This window comes from Lissotriton helveticus, chromosome 6 (genome assembly GCF_964261635.1).
Source record: "Lissotriton helveticus chromosome 6, aLisHel1.1, whole genome shotgun sequence".
NCBI classification, from domain to species: Eukaryota; Metazoa; Chordata; class Amphibia; order Caudata; family Salamandridae; genus Lissotriton; species Lissotriton helveticus.
This window is the reverse complement of record NC_136067.1, coordinates 210,621,731-210,637,494: the sequence shown is the minus strand read 5'-3', so window position 1 is coordinate 210,637,494 and position 15,764 is coordinate 210,621,731. Positions and strand designations below refer to the sequence as shown.

Below are 15,764 nucleotides of genomic sequence, written 5' to 3'. Positions count from 1 at the left end.
GTATGCATGTATAATCTCCCTTTTTCTTCCTGAATTCCATGAAGCTGTCGCTTTGTTACAGATGTGAGGGATAAACTAACACATAAAATGTACTTCACCTTAGTCCCTTTAACAACAAAATAACTTGGCATTTGGAGATGTGACTGTGTGTGCCTGTTTGTCTGTCTGAACAGGTGTGCCTGTCTGAATATTTCCTGTGTGTATGTTTGTTGCAGGAAGGAAGGCACAGACCATGTGCAATACGGGAACTCAAAGTGTTGCCTGTCTTTGAGTGTCCAATAGCAAAACAAGACCCATTGGCTTTATCAACTCCTATCGGTTTGGGCCGTACACATCATAATTGCTCAATTCATTTAATTTTATTGTTTCCCACAGCTGCATAATGCCTATCCTTTTATCGGATTCCTACCAGGAGCACACAAGACACTCATCAAGAACGTGAAAGAAATCAATGACTTTTTATCCAGCACGTTTGTCAAATATCTCCAACAATTAGATGCCAATGACCAGCGAAGTTTGATTGATGCTTTTTTTGTCAAGCAGAAAGAGGTAAAGCATTCCTATTTTATTAGATTTAAAGTAGATATTTATTTTTAACTCGTCCTAATATTTGAATTGATAAACTATATGTATATATATATACATCTCAAACAAGTTTTTGGCTCTCCCCACTTCCAGCGGGCGAAGAGAGAGTCACGGACTACGATATAGCGTGGAGGTCTTTATTCAAACTCATTTAGCCATATATATCGAAGAAATCTCCTCTCCACTGCAGGAAAAAAAGCACGCACACGAGGACCATAAAGGTAAAGGCTTCTTTATTGAATTAAGCCTCCTCCAACCCAGCACCGAGAGATGCATTTCGCCTGTCAAAGCAGGCTTTCTCAATTATATATATATATATGTATATATATATATATATATATATATATATATACATATATATATATATTCACTGAAAAAACCATAGGTTAGAGACCATATATAGTTAGGAATTAGCATTTAAAAAACCTTGAAAATTCACTGAAAAAACCATAGGTTATAGACCATATATAGTTAGGGATTAGCATTTAAAAAACCTTATATTACTCACACAAAGCCATTGAAATTCCATATATAGTTAGTTGCACTAACTATATATCGCGCACCCGCAATCCACTGCTGATGATGTCACATATTACATCATTCATGACATGGTCAGTGACATCACTGATGACATCACTGATGACATCTCAAATGACATCACTGATGACATCATCCAGTGACTGTGTGTTTCTGTAAAGTTTAAATATGTTTTACATATTGAAGAATGAGTAGATGTAGAAGTGTCTGGATGAAGGATTTAGTAGGTGCGTGACTGACTGTATGAGTGAGTGATTAAATGTGTCTCACTGAGTGCATGGGTTAGTGACTAAACTGTCTTAATTTGTGCATCATTATGTCTGTTGTTCTGTAAACTGCTGCATGTGTTGGTCAGTAGCTATATGAGTAACTATATGGGTTATTGATTGATTGCCCAAGTATTTGTATGGGAGACTGAGTGTGTGTGGCTGGCTGGGAGGTGTGTGACTCTGTGCAGATCAATGTGTACTTGTATCAATGATTGTATAAGAGAGTAAGTATGTGTTAGTATATGTTTCAAAATGTAAGGTGCTCTATGTTTAACTGTATAGATTAGAAAATGGAAGTGTGATTGATTATTTACAGGACTGACTAGGTGTGTGAGTAACTCCATGGATGAGTGACAGAGTGTGAGAGTCTGTATAGGTGTATGAGTGCATATGATAGTGTTGTAAAGATGAGTGATTGTATGTATGAATGATTGTATGGGTAAATGAGTGAATGTGTGTGTAAACATAGGAATCCCTGAGTGCGTATGTAGTAACTAGTATTGGTGTGTCAATGGTTTCAAAAATTATACTCTGTATTTAACACTGGGTGTAACAGAGATTATATTAAAGTGTGAGGAGATGCATTGTATTGTCACATGAATGATATCATCAGTGATGTGGTCATTGATGTCAAATGAGATGTCATCAGTGATGTCATCAGTGATGTCATTTGAGATGTCATCAGTGATGTCATTTGAGATGTTATCAGTGATGTCATTTGAGATGTCATCAGTGATGTCATTTGAGATGTCATCAGTGATGTCATCAGTGATGTCACTGACCATGTCATGAATGATGTAATATGTGACATCATCAGCAGTGGATTGCGGGTGCGCCATATATAGTTAGTGCAACTAACTATATATGGAATTTCAATGGTTTTGTGTGAGTAATATAAGGTTTTTTAAATGCTAATCCCTAACTATATATGGTCTATAACCTATGGTTTTTTCAGTGAATTTTCAAGGTTTTTTAAATGCTAATTCCTAACTATATATGGTCTCTAACCTATGGTTTTTTCAGTGAATTTCAATGGTTTTTTAATAGCAAATATCATAAGCTGTCGAATGTCAAATACGTGGTAAGTAAAAACATTTTCGTGTTTATGCACACTGATCTGCTTTGAATGCTGCCCCCCCTCCCCCTGATTTCTATTAGGAGTACTCTCTCTTTGCAGATAGTGAAGGGTAGTTAACGCAGGCCTTTGCCCCCGTTGTAATCCGTCGTGCCTGCTTCTCTCTCCATTTGATTGATTGTTATCCAAGCATTTACTGTTTTAGAATTGGTTCTCTTTGGTTCATTCTCTATTTACAAACAAGCACAGAGTCGCAATACTCTGTTTACTCTTTGCAGATAGCGAAAAATTGTGTAAAAAAACAAAAGGAATCGAGCAAAATCAGTAGGCCACTAATGGGATCTCTTTTTGACCTCGCTAAAATAGAAACATTAGGAACAACCCCTCATGACAAACACGAAACTATTGAGATGAACTGAACTCCACACCATGATGGCTGCAATACAGCTCGGCTCCGCCACCCACCCCGCCCAAAATAACGATAAACTCTATGCAAATATTACAAATATATACAACACACCAGCAAAGTAACAGGGTAAAACATTTTATTAAACAACTATTTACATAACTATTTTATACTTTTTGTTGCCCGATCCGGCTAGCTCAATCGATCGAGCATGAAACTCATGCACTCTGATGGTTCAAAGTTTTGAGAAGTGCTTGTAACACTGTCTGAAGCCTATTCGCACTTGCTTCAGCTTCACTATTCTCAAAGTAAAGTGGGGGCTGTTTGAGAACGTGACTGCATTTGTGAACAATGTAATCCGGTGCCACCCTGAACCGCTTGACGGAGGCCCCCGAGGGACGGTGTGATGGCGCGGACTCGGAGGGGGCGCTTGGCTCCGGCTCCCTCCCCAAGTCGTGTTCTCCTGGTGTAGCCTGAGATTGCCCCCGACATAGGTGGCCGGCTCCCGGGATCAAGCGGAACTTTTTGCCTTCTGGTAACTCTTCCATTCTTGACCTTGTCCCACAATCCGTTTCACCTAAAGACACGCTGTAGTGGGGCGCCCCTTTACCATTTCAGTTGCCATTCCGCCCGCTTTTGCTACACTGTGCCTCTTCCGCTATTCAGCTGTTTACCGCCCGCTCTTTCGACTACAGCGTCTCGCTCACCATGTAGTTGAGTTGCTCCCGCTCTTGCGGTGCAGCGATAGCCGGCTGCCACAGTACTCTCAAAATGGCGGCCGGCTCTTCAGATTTGGGCGTGGTCCACTAAAATTGCCCTGCGACACCTTGGAACTCGGACGCTTGTCTGCTAGAGATTGGGCTCCATTCTCGAAAGCGTCCCCTCAGCCTTGAAGTTTCTACAAAAGTCTTGGGGGCCCCCGACTCCCGCAGGCTTCTGGTGGAGAGCGGCTAGCATTATTGCTCGTCGAATGGCCACGACAGAGCTACGAAATGGTGGTGCTCTCATGCTAACGCCAGCTTCAGTCTGAAACATCCAGAAACACTGTAGACTACCAATTCGATCAGTTCCGGTAGCGCCCCAACGTAACCCGGTAGAGAAGAACTAGCCCTCCCCTCTTTCACTGATGGTTCTTGTTGCCTGTCCCTTCTGTTGTCATTTAACAGAACTATTTAGCCTGCTGAAAGGGGTTGTGTTCCGACCGCTGGTTCGTGGAGACATTTTGACTATATTCTAGACCTGCGTTGTCGCGTAATGCGTCATATGACGCGCCGCGTTAGCGCATCCGGAAGTGATCCGGGGCGCGACGCGCAGCCCGTAACGTAAGCATAACAGGTCATGTGACTTGTTAATAAAACATTTCATTGCTTCATTTTACTTTTCTTATTCTAATGATGAAAGGCTTGGTCATATGACCTAAAAATTACGCTTTTTATTACTTTCGAACATTATTTTTTCTTAAATATATGTTATAATGTTCCAGGCTAATGTACTTTCCCGGAAAATTTACAACTGTCCTGCAAGTAAAATATATTCCTTTTTCGAGAAAAAGGGCGTTTCTTTGTCCCATGACGGAGCCGTTGAGCAAAAGAGGGTCGGCCTGCTGTCTTAGTCGCCGATACGCCTGAATATGAGATTCTTATCGATCACTTTATGTTGCAGGAGTAGAAAACACAACAGCCCTTGACCATTTATCTTTACTGCGTTCCTGCGTATTATACCTTTTACCCTTCATGTAATTGGTCTGCTTTATTTCACTTGCCTTTTACTGATTCTAAAACAGTGACTATTATTAAAAACTTTACCAATGTATATACTACTACCATGTTTTCTTTTAAAAACCTTTATTGTGAAAATGTCATTATACAAATACGGGCCTATAACCACGTGGGCCGGCCACGGAGCAAACTGTAATCGTATATGATGAGTAGACATTTACACTGTAGAGGAACGTAACGGGCGGGCCATTAGGTTGCAAGAACTAAAGTGTCTAACAGTTGCGGAATCGGTGGACGTACATTTTATAATTAAAATACGACAGGGCCAGTTACAATAAAATTATCTAGATATACATTTGCGGGCAAGTACCATGGGTGACGTTAATTCGAACTTTCAATAGTACAGTAATCAATAACACATCAGAACTTAATATCAATAGGGATATCGAAATATTCAATCTATTCTCGTCCCCGCCCGCCATGTGCTTCAAAACTGCATACGAATCTCGTGATATCAAGGTTGTGCAACCAGTACACAACAAGGAGTTACGAGTCCCATTTATTCCGGCGCCATTTTGGGCGAGGACGGGCAGGTCCAGGATATAGTCAAAATGTCTCTACCAACCATCGACTATGATGATGTTCATATGCTGTATTTATTAGAGTAACACTCATCTGTCCACATGAAATTAATTTGCCACAATCTAAACATGTCATTTTAATCTTTCCAAAGTTCTTCTAAATATTTGGGACCGTTTCCCTTGCCTCTGATGCTGTCAGTGCCACTTCTTTGATGAATGTACTGGCAGGTCGGGGGTTCTCCTCCAAATCTCTCTTTTATGCAGCACTATAATTAATCGGTGCCACCTCTCCATATGACATTGCATGGTATAGTTACCATAACTATATATTTTTTCGGTTCCTCTGGAGAGTACATCGTGGCAGATGAAGCGTGTAACGTACCGGGCATTTAACTTTTTTTGCATGTAGAGGAAAGGAAAAAAAATTCGAGCGTCCGAGTTCTAAGGTGTCCCAGGGCCATTTTAGTGGACCAGGCCCAAATCCAAAGAACAGGCCGCCATTTTGAGAGTCCTCTTGCAGCCGCCTGTCGCTGTAGCATTAAGAGCGGCCGAAACTCAGCTGAATGGCAACTGAAACGGTAAAGGGGCGCCCCACTACAGCAGACGAGCCTCCACCTAGGAAGGCCCGTTCACGCCGCCTCCCCCCCCCCTTCGGGCAACCCACGCCGTTATTCGGAGCAGGATTGTAGGATGGCCACACCAGTACGGCAACTTGCTAGACACCACCTCGGTGCCTACCGAATCTCAGCGCCTTGTGGTGTCTTCTATTCAGAAAACATTGTTGTGCTGCCTTCGACCTATTCGCCGCAAGTGCGCACGCAACTCAGCTGCATAGCTTGCTAGACACCACCTCGGTGCTAACCGAATCTCAGCGCCTTGTGGTGTCTTCTATTCCGAAAATATTGTTGCGCTGCCTTTGGCCCCATTCGCACATCGGTCCTCTACTGACGCCATCTCACAGGCCAACGGGGCGCCCCACGCCGACTTTCAGCATTGTAGGATGGCCACACCAGTGCGGCAACTTACTAGACACCACCTCGGTGCCATCCGGATCTTGGCATCTCAGCGCCTTGTGGTGTCTTCTATTCAGAAAATATTGTTGCGCTGCCTTTGGCCCCATTCGCACATCGGTCCGCTACTGCCGCCATCTCACAGGCCAACGGGGCGCCCCACGCCGACTTTCAGCATTGTAGGATGGCCACATCAGTGCGACAACTTGCTAGACACCACCTCGGTGCCATCCGGATCTTGGCATCTCAGCGCCTTGTGGTGTCTTCTATTCAGAAAATATTGTTGCGCTGCCTTTGGCCCCATTCGCACATCGGTCCGCTACTGCCGCCATCTCACAGGCCAACGGGGCGCCCCACGCCGACTTTCAGCATTGTAGGATGGCCACACCAGTGCGACAACTTGCTGGACACCACCTCGGTGCCATCCGGATCTTGGCATCTCAGGGCCTTGTGGTGTCTTCTATTCAGAAAATATTGTTGCGCTGCCTTTGGCCCCATTCGCACATCGGTCCGCTACTGCCGCCATCTCACAGGCCAACGGGGCGCCCCACGCCGACTTTCAGCATTGTAGGATGGCCACACCAGTGCGACAACTTGCTGGACACCACCTCGGTGCCATCCGGATCTTGGTGCGTTGTGCTGCCTTCGGCCTATTCGCACATCGGTCCGCTACTGACGCCGCCTCACGTGCCAACGGATTTTCTTCGCTTTTTATACCCTATGCCGCATAACAGGTCATGTGACTTGTTTATAAAAATTTTCATTGGTTCATTTTACTTTTGGTTTCCTAATGATGGAAGGCTTGATCATATGACCTAAAAATAACACTTTTCATTGGATGAAAACTATTTTTTTTTCCCAAACGATGAAAGCCCCACCTTGTTTCTGGATGTTTCAGACTGAAGCTGGCGTCAGCATGGAAGCACCACCATCTCGTGGCTCCGTCGTGGTCATTCCGCGAGCAATCATGGCAGCCGCTCCCCACCGCAAGCCTGCAGGAGTCGGGGGCCCCCAAGACTTTTGTAGAATCCTCAAGGCGGAGGGGACGCTTTTGAGAATGGGGTCCAAGACCTAGCAGACAAGCGTCCGATTTCCAAGGTGTCCCAGGGCCATTTCAGTGGACCAGGCCCAAAAAGGAAAGAGCCTGCCGCCATTTTGAGAGTCCTGTGACAGCCGCCTATCGCTGCACCGCAAGAGTGGGCGCAACTCAGCTGAATTGCGGATTTTGACACAGTGGACCAAAAGCGGACGGAATGGCAACTGAAACGGTAAAGGGGCGCCCCACTACAGCAGACGAGGCTCCACCTGGGGAGGCCCGTTCACGCCGCCTCCCCCCTCCCCCCCCCGGGGCGCCCCACGCCGTTATTCGGAGGAAGGCATTTCAGCTGAATTGCGGATTTTGACACAGTGGACCAAAAGCGGACGGAATGGCAACTGAAATGGTAAAGGGGCGCCCCACTACAGCAGACGAGGCTCCACCTGGGGAGGCCCGTTCACGCCGCCTCCCCCCCCCCGGGGCGCCCCACGCCGTTATTCGGAGGGCGGCAACTTACTGGACATCACCTTGGTGCCATCGTTCTGCTGCCTTGGAACTATTCGCACAACAGACCGCTACTGATGACCCACCCCCCGCGACGCTCCACGCCGGATACCGAAATCAGTGCGGCACCCAGCCAACATCACCTGGGTGCCGTCCAGAAATCTGAACGTTGTGCTGCCTTGGGACTATTCGCACAACCGACCGCTACTTCCTTCTTTTTCCCTAAAAATGTTTAAATGTTTTTACTGTTTTTGTTTTGTTGTATATATTTATAAGTTATTAAAGTTTTATAATCCTACTACTTTGTTGGAGTGCTATATATTTTTAATGTGACACATAATTGTAAAAACTTTGATGTACAAAGAGTCATCCCTGGAATCTTCCGCTTCAGGCTCGGTCCCCTCCCCAATCACAATACAGGATGGTTTTCAGATAGTAGGAACGCGTGTGGTGTGACGGATCTCATCGGGTGTGGGCCTTGATCTACTATAACTCCTTTGAAGAGGGGTAATTCTTTACAGCTGGGGCCATAAACTACATCTGCAGGGCTAGCTGATAGCCTGGGACCGGCCTGGACAATCGGACACAGAGGAAGAGGAGTGTCAGAGGGTGCGGTAGTGAATAGGGCGAAAGGGAGGTGTCGGGCGGGCACAGGGTGTGATTCTCAGGGAAGAGCAGCGCAGATGGGGGGAGGTTTATTGCCCATGCATAAGACAGAGAGCGGGGGTGACCAGTGCCTGGGGGAGATGCTTGCGAGGGTGGGGAGCCATGCTAAGGATCGACAGCGTGCAGAGAGTGGGTCTGGTCAAGTCATCTAAAATGGCTGCCATGCACGACAAAAGTGTGGCATTTGAAAAAAGGCAAGATGGCGCAGACAATGTTTTTCAACACTTCCTGATTTCCTTCGAATCGAACGTTAACAGACGTTGGGGCATATTACCAAAGTTAAGCGATATTTATCCCTAACGATGCTTAGCAATGAATTTTTTACCGCTAAGCATCGTCAGAAATTATCGCAGATAAACCTTGCTATTATCAAGGTTTATCGCAAATGCGATAAAAAACGGCCGCAATGCATTAATATCGCTGAAAAGTCAGCGATATTCATGCATTACCGAGCTAATGCTCTTAGCCATGTTATCCACCTCCCATTTGATAACATGGCTAAGAACTGCTCAGGGCAGGTGTTACTTTTTGGAGATATTCGCGCTTAGCGCGAATCTCTCCAAAAGTTGGTAATAGGAGATAGCGATGTTAGCGACTGTTTCCAGTCGCTAACATCTTGGCATGCCCACTTTGCATGTCATTAGTGATAAATATCACTGACATGCAAAGTGGGGCCCAAGATGGTCGCTATCTCCTACTAGCGGTCGCTAACTGGTGTTAGCGACAGCTAGGTAATACGGAGATAATTTTATCTCCGCTTTCTTGGCTTTTAAAGCCAAAAAAGCGGAGATAAACCCCCTTGATAATATGCCCCGTTATCTCTCCCACACTACCGGTCCCCCTGGGCTTAAACGCCGAGATGGTAGGGACTGCATCCCGTGAAGATAGGCCGAGACGTCACTCAGCAGAAAAAAAAGTTTAAAAAAAGTCTATAAACATATAATAAGTTAAAAGTCAATCATTCTTCATTCCTTGTAGTCCGCTCCCCAGTCCGCTTCCCGTTACGCTAACCGGGCGCACCCCACCAAAAAAACGATTTTTTAAAAATTTTTTTTGCCCCGCGGAGCCCTTTTAAAGCTTTCACATCAAACCTATGGGGTCAGGGAGGATCTACTATGCACCCTTATGGTCATTTGCCCCTTCGCTTTGGCCTCCTCTTGTCTCTCGATCCTACCGAGAGACAAGATGGCGGCCGCTACGGACTGTTTGGAATGTTTACAGACGCCGGAGAACCAATCAGCTTCGCTTCATAAAGCTCCGTAACGCAAAAAGTACGCGAACTGGAGCGCTGCCCGTTCCGCTGTTACAGATATATATCTTTTTTTGAACGTTAATTTCTCAAAATCCACTGGAGCACATATATTGAGACCTAGCAAAGGCACATCGGGCTACCAGTCCCTACAATTTTGCCAAGTTTCGTGCAAATCCATTCAGCCGTTCGATTATTATTATTTATTTTTTTTTTTGCCCCGCGGGGCCCTTTTAAAACCTCCACATCAAACCTAGGGGGTCAGGGAGGATCTACTATGCCCCCTTATGGTCATTTTCCCCTTCGCTTTGGCCTCCTCTTGTCTCTCGATCCTACCGAGAGACAAGATGGCGGCCGCTACAGACTGGTTGGAATGTTTACAGATGCCGGAGAACCAATCAGCTTCGCTTCACAAAGCTCCATAACGCGAAAAGTACGCGAACTGGAGCGCTGCCCGGTCCGCTGTTACAGATATATATCTTTTTTTGAACGTTAATTTCTCAAAATCCACTGGAGCACATATATTGAGACCTAGCAAAGGCACATCGGGCTACCAGTCCCTACAATTTTGCCAGGTTTCGTGCAAATCCATTCAGCCGTTCGGGCTAAAAGTGAGGCCAACCGCCCTATGGAAAACTCAATGTTAAAAACACGTTTTGGGACCCCCCTTTTTTCTCGGCCCCCCCTTGACGAAACCCCCCCAAATTTTCAGGGGCTGCTCAGAAACAAAATGTTCCATTTTCCTGAAAATTACAGCCAATTCCGTCCACAAACGGCAAAGTTATTAGACATAGAATTTTCAAAAATCCCATAGAGAAAAAATCCTAACTATATATACCTACTGGCGACCGCCAGTAGGTAATATATATATATATATATATATATATATATATATATATATATATATATATATATATATATATATATCAAAACAAAACCCTTTCAGGCATAGAGTGACGCATAAATTATGCAAAAAAGAAGGAGAGAACTCTGGGTAGTTCTCAGTTTAGGTGGAAAGCAGCTCCTGTTAGAGCACTCTCAACACCAGCGACACTCTAGATCTGCTCACCTCAAATGTCTGTTTTTCTATCAAAGTTTTTAAGCATAGGATTAGCACAGTGCTATCCACGCCGAGATAGAAAATGACAAAGTATTTTGCCATTTAAACAGCAAAGTCTTTAAGCATAGGACTAGCACAGTGCTGTCCTTGCTGAGCTGTAAAATAACAAAAGCCCTTTATCACTCCAAGCACAATATTACAGCTTTGAATTGGTAAAATACCAACTCAAGCCAACCTAAAATGAGTAAAAGCAACCCCTGACACAGTGTTTCGCTCTAATTAGAGCTCTTCAGAGAGGTATAGCTTTGTCCAGACACAAAGGAGCACCCAGTATTAAGTCAAAACAAAACCCTTTCAGGCATAGAGTGACGCGTACATTATGCAAAAAAGAAGGAGAGAACTCTGGGTAGTTCTCAGTTTAGGTGGAAAGCAGCTCCTGTTAGAGCACTCTCAACACCAGCCACCAGCGACACTCTATATCTGCTCACCTCAAATGTCTGTTTTTCTATCAAAGTTTTTAAGCATAGGATTAGCACAGTGCTATCCACGCCGAGATAGAAAACGACAAAGTCTTTTGCCATTTAAACAGCAAAGTTTTTAAGCATAGGACTAGTACAGTGCTTTTGTTATTTTACAGCTCTGCAAGGACATTCTGACCCACTAGGCTTGCTTAGGGGGTCGTACACGGATATTTAGGCTCTATTTTTTAAAGAAAAATTGCGGCGTACGCGTATGGAAATACGTAGAATTACGAGCAGGAGCTGCATGCTGATTGGCTGTCAATACTCCAAACCAGGAAGTGTTGGCAGCCATGTCCTTTGTCGGGAGAGCAGAGTCAGAAGAAAACAGTAAAACAAAGTTGAGAAATAAGGAAATGGGGCAGGGTAGAAACATTCTGAGCCTATAGTCTTATCAGGGGGTGGTATATGTATCTTTAGACTCAATTTTTATTTTTTTTTAAATAAAAAATGGTGGGGTACTCGTGCAGTACTGGTAGGCGGTGGAAAAGGTGAAAACAAAGTAGAAGTCTGTTTTATTAATTAGGTCCCGGGGGGGCAAATTACGGGGGTAATTTTTTTGCATAATGGGGGCTTGTAAGGTGCCCGAGCACTGGGGAACGGTACTCCTCTGGTTTTAATTTTGAAGAATGCGGGGGGGGGGGGGTTACGGCGTTACTCCCCGCAGTCTTGCTGACCGGCACCCGTCGGGTCTTTTAAAAAAAAAAATATGTTTTGAGCTCTCTCCCTCTCTCTCCCTGTACACGTCGCGGGGAACGCCACCTTTCTGGGGCAGTGATATGTAAAATGAACTTCCAGTTCCGGGTACCTGCATTGTCTGAAGATTTTTTTATTAATGTTGGCAGGGTGGGCTTGATAATACGTCCTTGTTAATTGCCATAGAAGCCTATGTTCTGGTGTTAACATGGGCTTCTATGGGAAATAACAAGGCCGTATTATCAAGCTCATTATCGCCGTTTTATCGGCAGTTTCCTGCCACTAAAACGGCGATAATTTTAACTGCGGTCCTTGATTATATGCACGTAAGTTTACTGGTCAAAAAAAGAGCAACGAGCCATATTATCAACAAAAGGCGATACATTATCGTCGTTTTTATCGACAGGAAACTGCAGATAAAGCGGCGATAATGGGCTGCTATGGGAAGTTACAAGGGCCTATTATCAAGCACATTTTCACCGCTTTATCAGCAGTTTCCTGTCAATAAAAGCGGCGATAATGTATCGCCTTTTGTTGATAATATGCTCCTTCATTTCTATGATAGTATGTAAAGGTTTCCTTTTTTTTGGTGTAGCAGTTGTACTCTGTTCGTATGCTCAGCGTCGTTTCGAAGCCCACGTTTTCTTTTTCTTCAAGTTCAACAAGCAAACCTTTCTTTATATCACTTAGTAAATCTGTCGCTTTCTTTTCCCGGTTCGCGTGTGTCATCTGCTGCTGTACTTTTGTACAGTATTAATAGTCATATTTTTTATATATTTATTTGAAAGGTAGTGCCGAGGCGCCAAACGTTGATTACGTACTCCATCCACCTCCATTTTAGTAGTTTCTCACCGTTGTTTTTATTATATCTGTTGGTTAAAACTTAGTAGTTTTCAATCCTAATCTTGAATATCTTACTATAGAATTTCAACATTATTTTTATTGTGGGCCGTCATACCCCCTCCTCACAAAATAAAAGAAGTATGTAGTTTTTTTAAATTAACTTTTATTAAACAATAAATATAAACGAAACTCAATTATAACTATATTAGAACTGGAAAAATAACTTAAACAATGCCATAAACAAATAGTGAAATGGATTCCAAAAGGTGTCCGATAATGGGCTTGATAATATGGTTTTGTGAATTCCCATAGCAGTCCAGGTTCTGGTGTTAACCTGGGCTACTATGGGAATTCACAAGGGCATATTATCAAGCCCATTATCTCAGTTTTTGCGGCAGGAAAGTGTCGCTAAAGTGGCGATAATGGGTTTGATAATATGCTCTATGGAATTCCAATCGAGGCTCATGTTAGATGTCCTTCACATCTAACATGAGCTTCGATTCGAATTCAATAGAGCATATTATCAAACCTATTATGGCCACTTTAGCTGCAGTTTGCTGCCGATAAAGTGGCGATAATTTTGTTGCCAAGGTTTGATACTATGGTCCTCTCTACTATCATAAAAAAAAGTTACACTACAGTTTTACGAGTGCAGTGTACCTGGTACATTTTACTTGTTATAGTGCCGCATTCAAGTGGTGTCTATATGGAAGTGCCTACTGCGTTACTAACGCCCGTTATGCCGAATTATTTCTAATGCATTCCGATGAAGGATTTGTAGATCTAGGCCTCTGTGCTTACCGTTGTATAAACCTTGCGGCCAAACACATAAGGAAGTGGAGTTCACAACTTTACTGGGGCTGTTCTTCTACACGTCGAAGCAGACAGCAGTGTCTAAGTTTAAGAGAGAAAGAGAAATGATGTCACAGAGTGAGAGAGAGAAAGAGAGAGAAAACAACATTAAAACTGTGTTGTAGAGTCTGGAGTTGAGATTTTTTCTTGAAAAGTTAGATGTATATTTACTAGCTCTTTGCATCACTTTATCCATGTTAAAAGTGACTCAAAAGTGGCGTAATAAGGTTGCGGATCTGTTTGTCAGACTGTCCTAACGTATCTGTTGTCACTGCTTGGAGGTAATTATAGATTTTACAGTGAAGCTGCTGTACACTACGCACTCTGGGCGACAAAATTATCGCCACTTTATCGGCAGAAAAGTGTCGCTAAAGTGGCTATAATGGGTTTGATAATATGCTCTATGGAATTGCAATCGAAGCTCATGTTAGATGTCCTTCACATCAAACATGAGCTTTGATTGGAATTCAATAAAGCATATTATCAAACCTATTATGGCCACTTTAGTGGCAGTTTGCTGCAGATAAAGTGGCGATAATTTTGTTGCCAAGGTTTGATAATATGGTCCTCTCTACTATCATAAATAAAAGTTACATTACAGTTTTACGAGTGCAGTGTACCTGGTATATTTCAGTTGTTATAGTGCCACGTTCAAGTGGTGTCTATATGGAAGTGCCTACTGCGTTACTGACGCCCGTTATGGCGACTGATTTTTAATGCATTGCTATAAAGGCTTTGTAGATCTAGGCTGCTGTGCTTACCTTGTATAAAGAGTGTGGCCACCAGAGTTCACCACTCGACTTGAAGTCTGCTTCTATACGTCAAAGTATATTCAATAAGTTGCAGAGAATTCCATTGCTGTTGCTCGATAGGCCGTGGTTGCTTCTGAAGGATGTTTGCTGAAGGAAAAAAAAGGACGTTTTGATTAGTCATCGTAAACTGAATTGCGTAACTACTATCAAAAGTGAATTTTAATGTGGGTTCTTAATATTTCGTAGTTAAGACTGTTGCAGCTCCAGCAAACAAAGGAAGATGAATAAGTTAATAGAGGCCTGTGACGGCCTTGTGACCCAGAAAAAAAAATACTATCATGGACGCACAATTAATAATAATAGAGGCCTAAGCACATGGCGTAGTACAGAAATACGACACAGAAATTTATGCACGCACACTTTTTAAGATTAGATGTGTATAGGACCTCGTTAGAAATATTTCAATTATGTAAGTACAATTTAAAACCATTGAGGGGTAGGAAAGCCATATGAAGGATAAAAAAATAGCATTATGCATATGCAATTTACAGTGGAGGTTAATGTGTTGACGTCTTCTCTTACCTTTGCTTCTGTCGTCTTTTGTCGTGTCTTGAAAGACTGCGGTTTCGCTGAGTCTGGGGTGTTTTCGACAGTCTGTCTGTCACCGCAGCACAGGCAGGTAAAAGAGAGCGTGCTCACGTCAGTGCCTGCATTATATGGGAACCGCGGGGGCTGACCACACCAAGGCCAGGGCCGTCATTGGTAGTATTTTCGCGGTCTGTAAGAATGATGGCCCTGGGGGACATGCCATTGGTTAATGTATTGGTTTGCAGGCTAAATGATAGCAAGCATGCTAGGTGGTGGCATGTGGGTAGTGTGGGCGGGCGTGCACCGCGCATGTGCAAATATGAGTGTGTGCGCTAACAATTAACAACAGAGAGAGATGGGGGCGGTGTTATCATGTGCGCAGAAGCAGGCCCAGAATCGGATCTGCAAAGAGTCAGCACTTCTAATTATTCTCCATAGCGCGCCCTGAGCTCTGATTTGTCACTGATAGGGAGATCGCACCATAGTTTGTACTGCTTATCATACTCAGCGTGTGCCCGCGCATACGGTAGAAATATGCTTTGACGTTACGCGTCGCATTAAAGCTTCGGTGTGACGTCATGTACGGTCTTCTGTACTTGAAAGGGGGCAATGTTACTACTTGGTGTAAAACATGTATGTATTTAATGTACATACTAAGGGCAGACATTTGGGATAACTATGAATTTTTTTAATACTTCTAACAATCATATATTACTTTTAAAAAGAATTACACAAATCGCGGTAGAACATCATGCATACTTGTATTGAAAGAGCTGCGCAAGCGCATCATAAGCGTACGCAAAGCCATGTGACTTTAAA

At 43.7% G+C, this 15,764-nt stretch overlaps 1 protein-coding gene across 1 annotated transcript in view; it reads left to right on the top strand.

Moving 5' to 3' along the window:
* Positions 1–15,764, top strand: part of LOC144762429 (cytochrome P450 2K1-like) — a 457,464-nt gene that overhangs the window by 140,303 nt on the left and 301,397 nt on the right. The window contains exon 5 of the mRNA XM_078647611.1: positions 376–549. Coding sequence (XP_078503737.1) covers positions 376–549 — 174 coding nt within the window. The remainder of the gene's footprint in view (positions 1–375; positions 550–15,764) is intronic.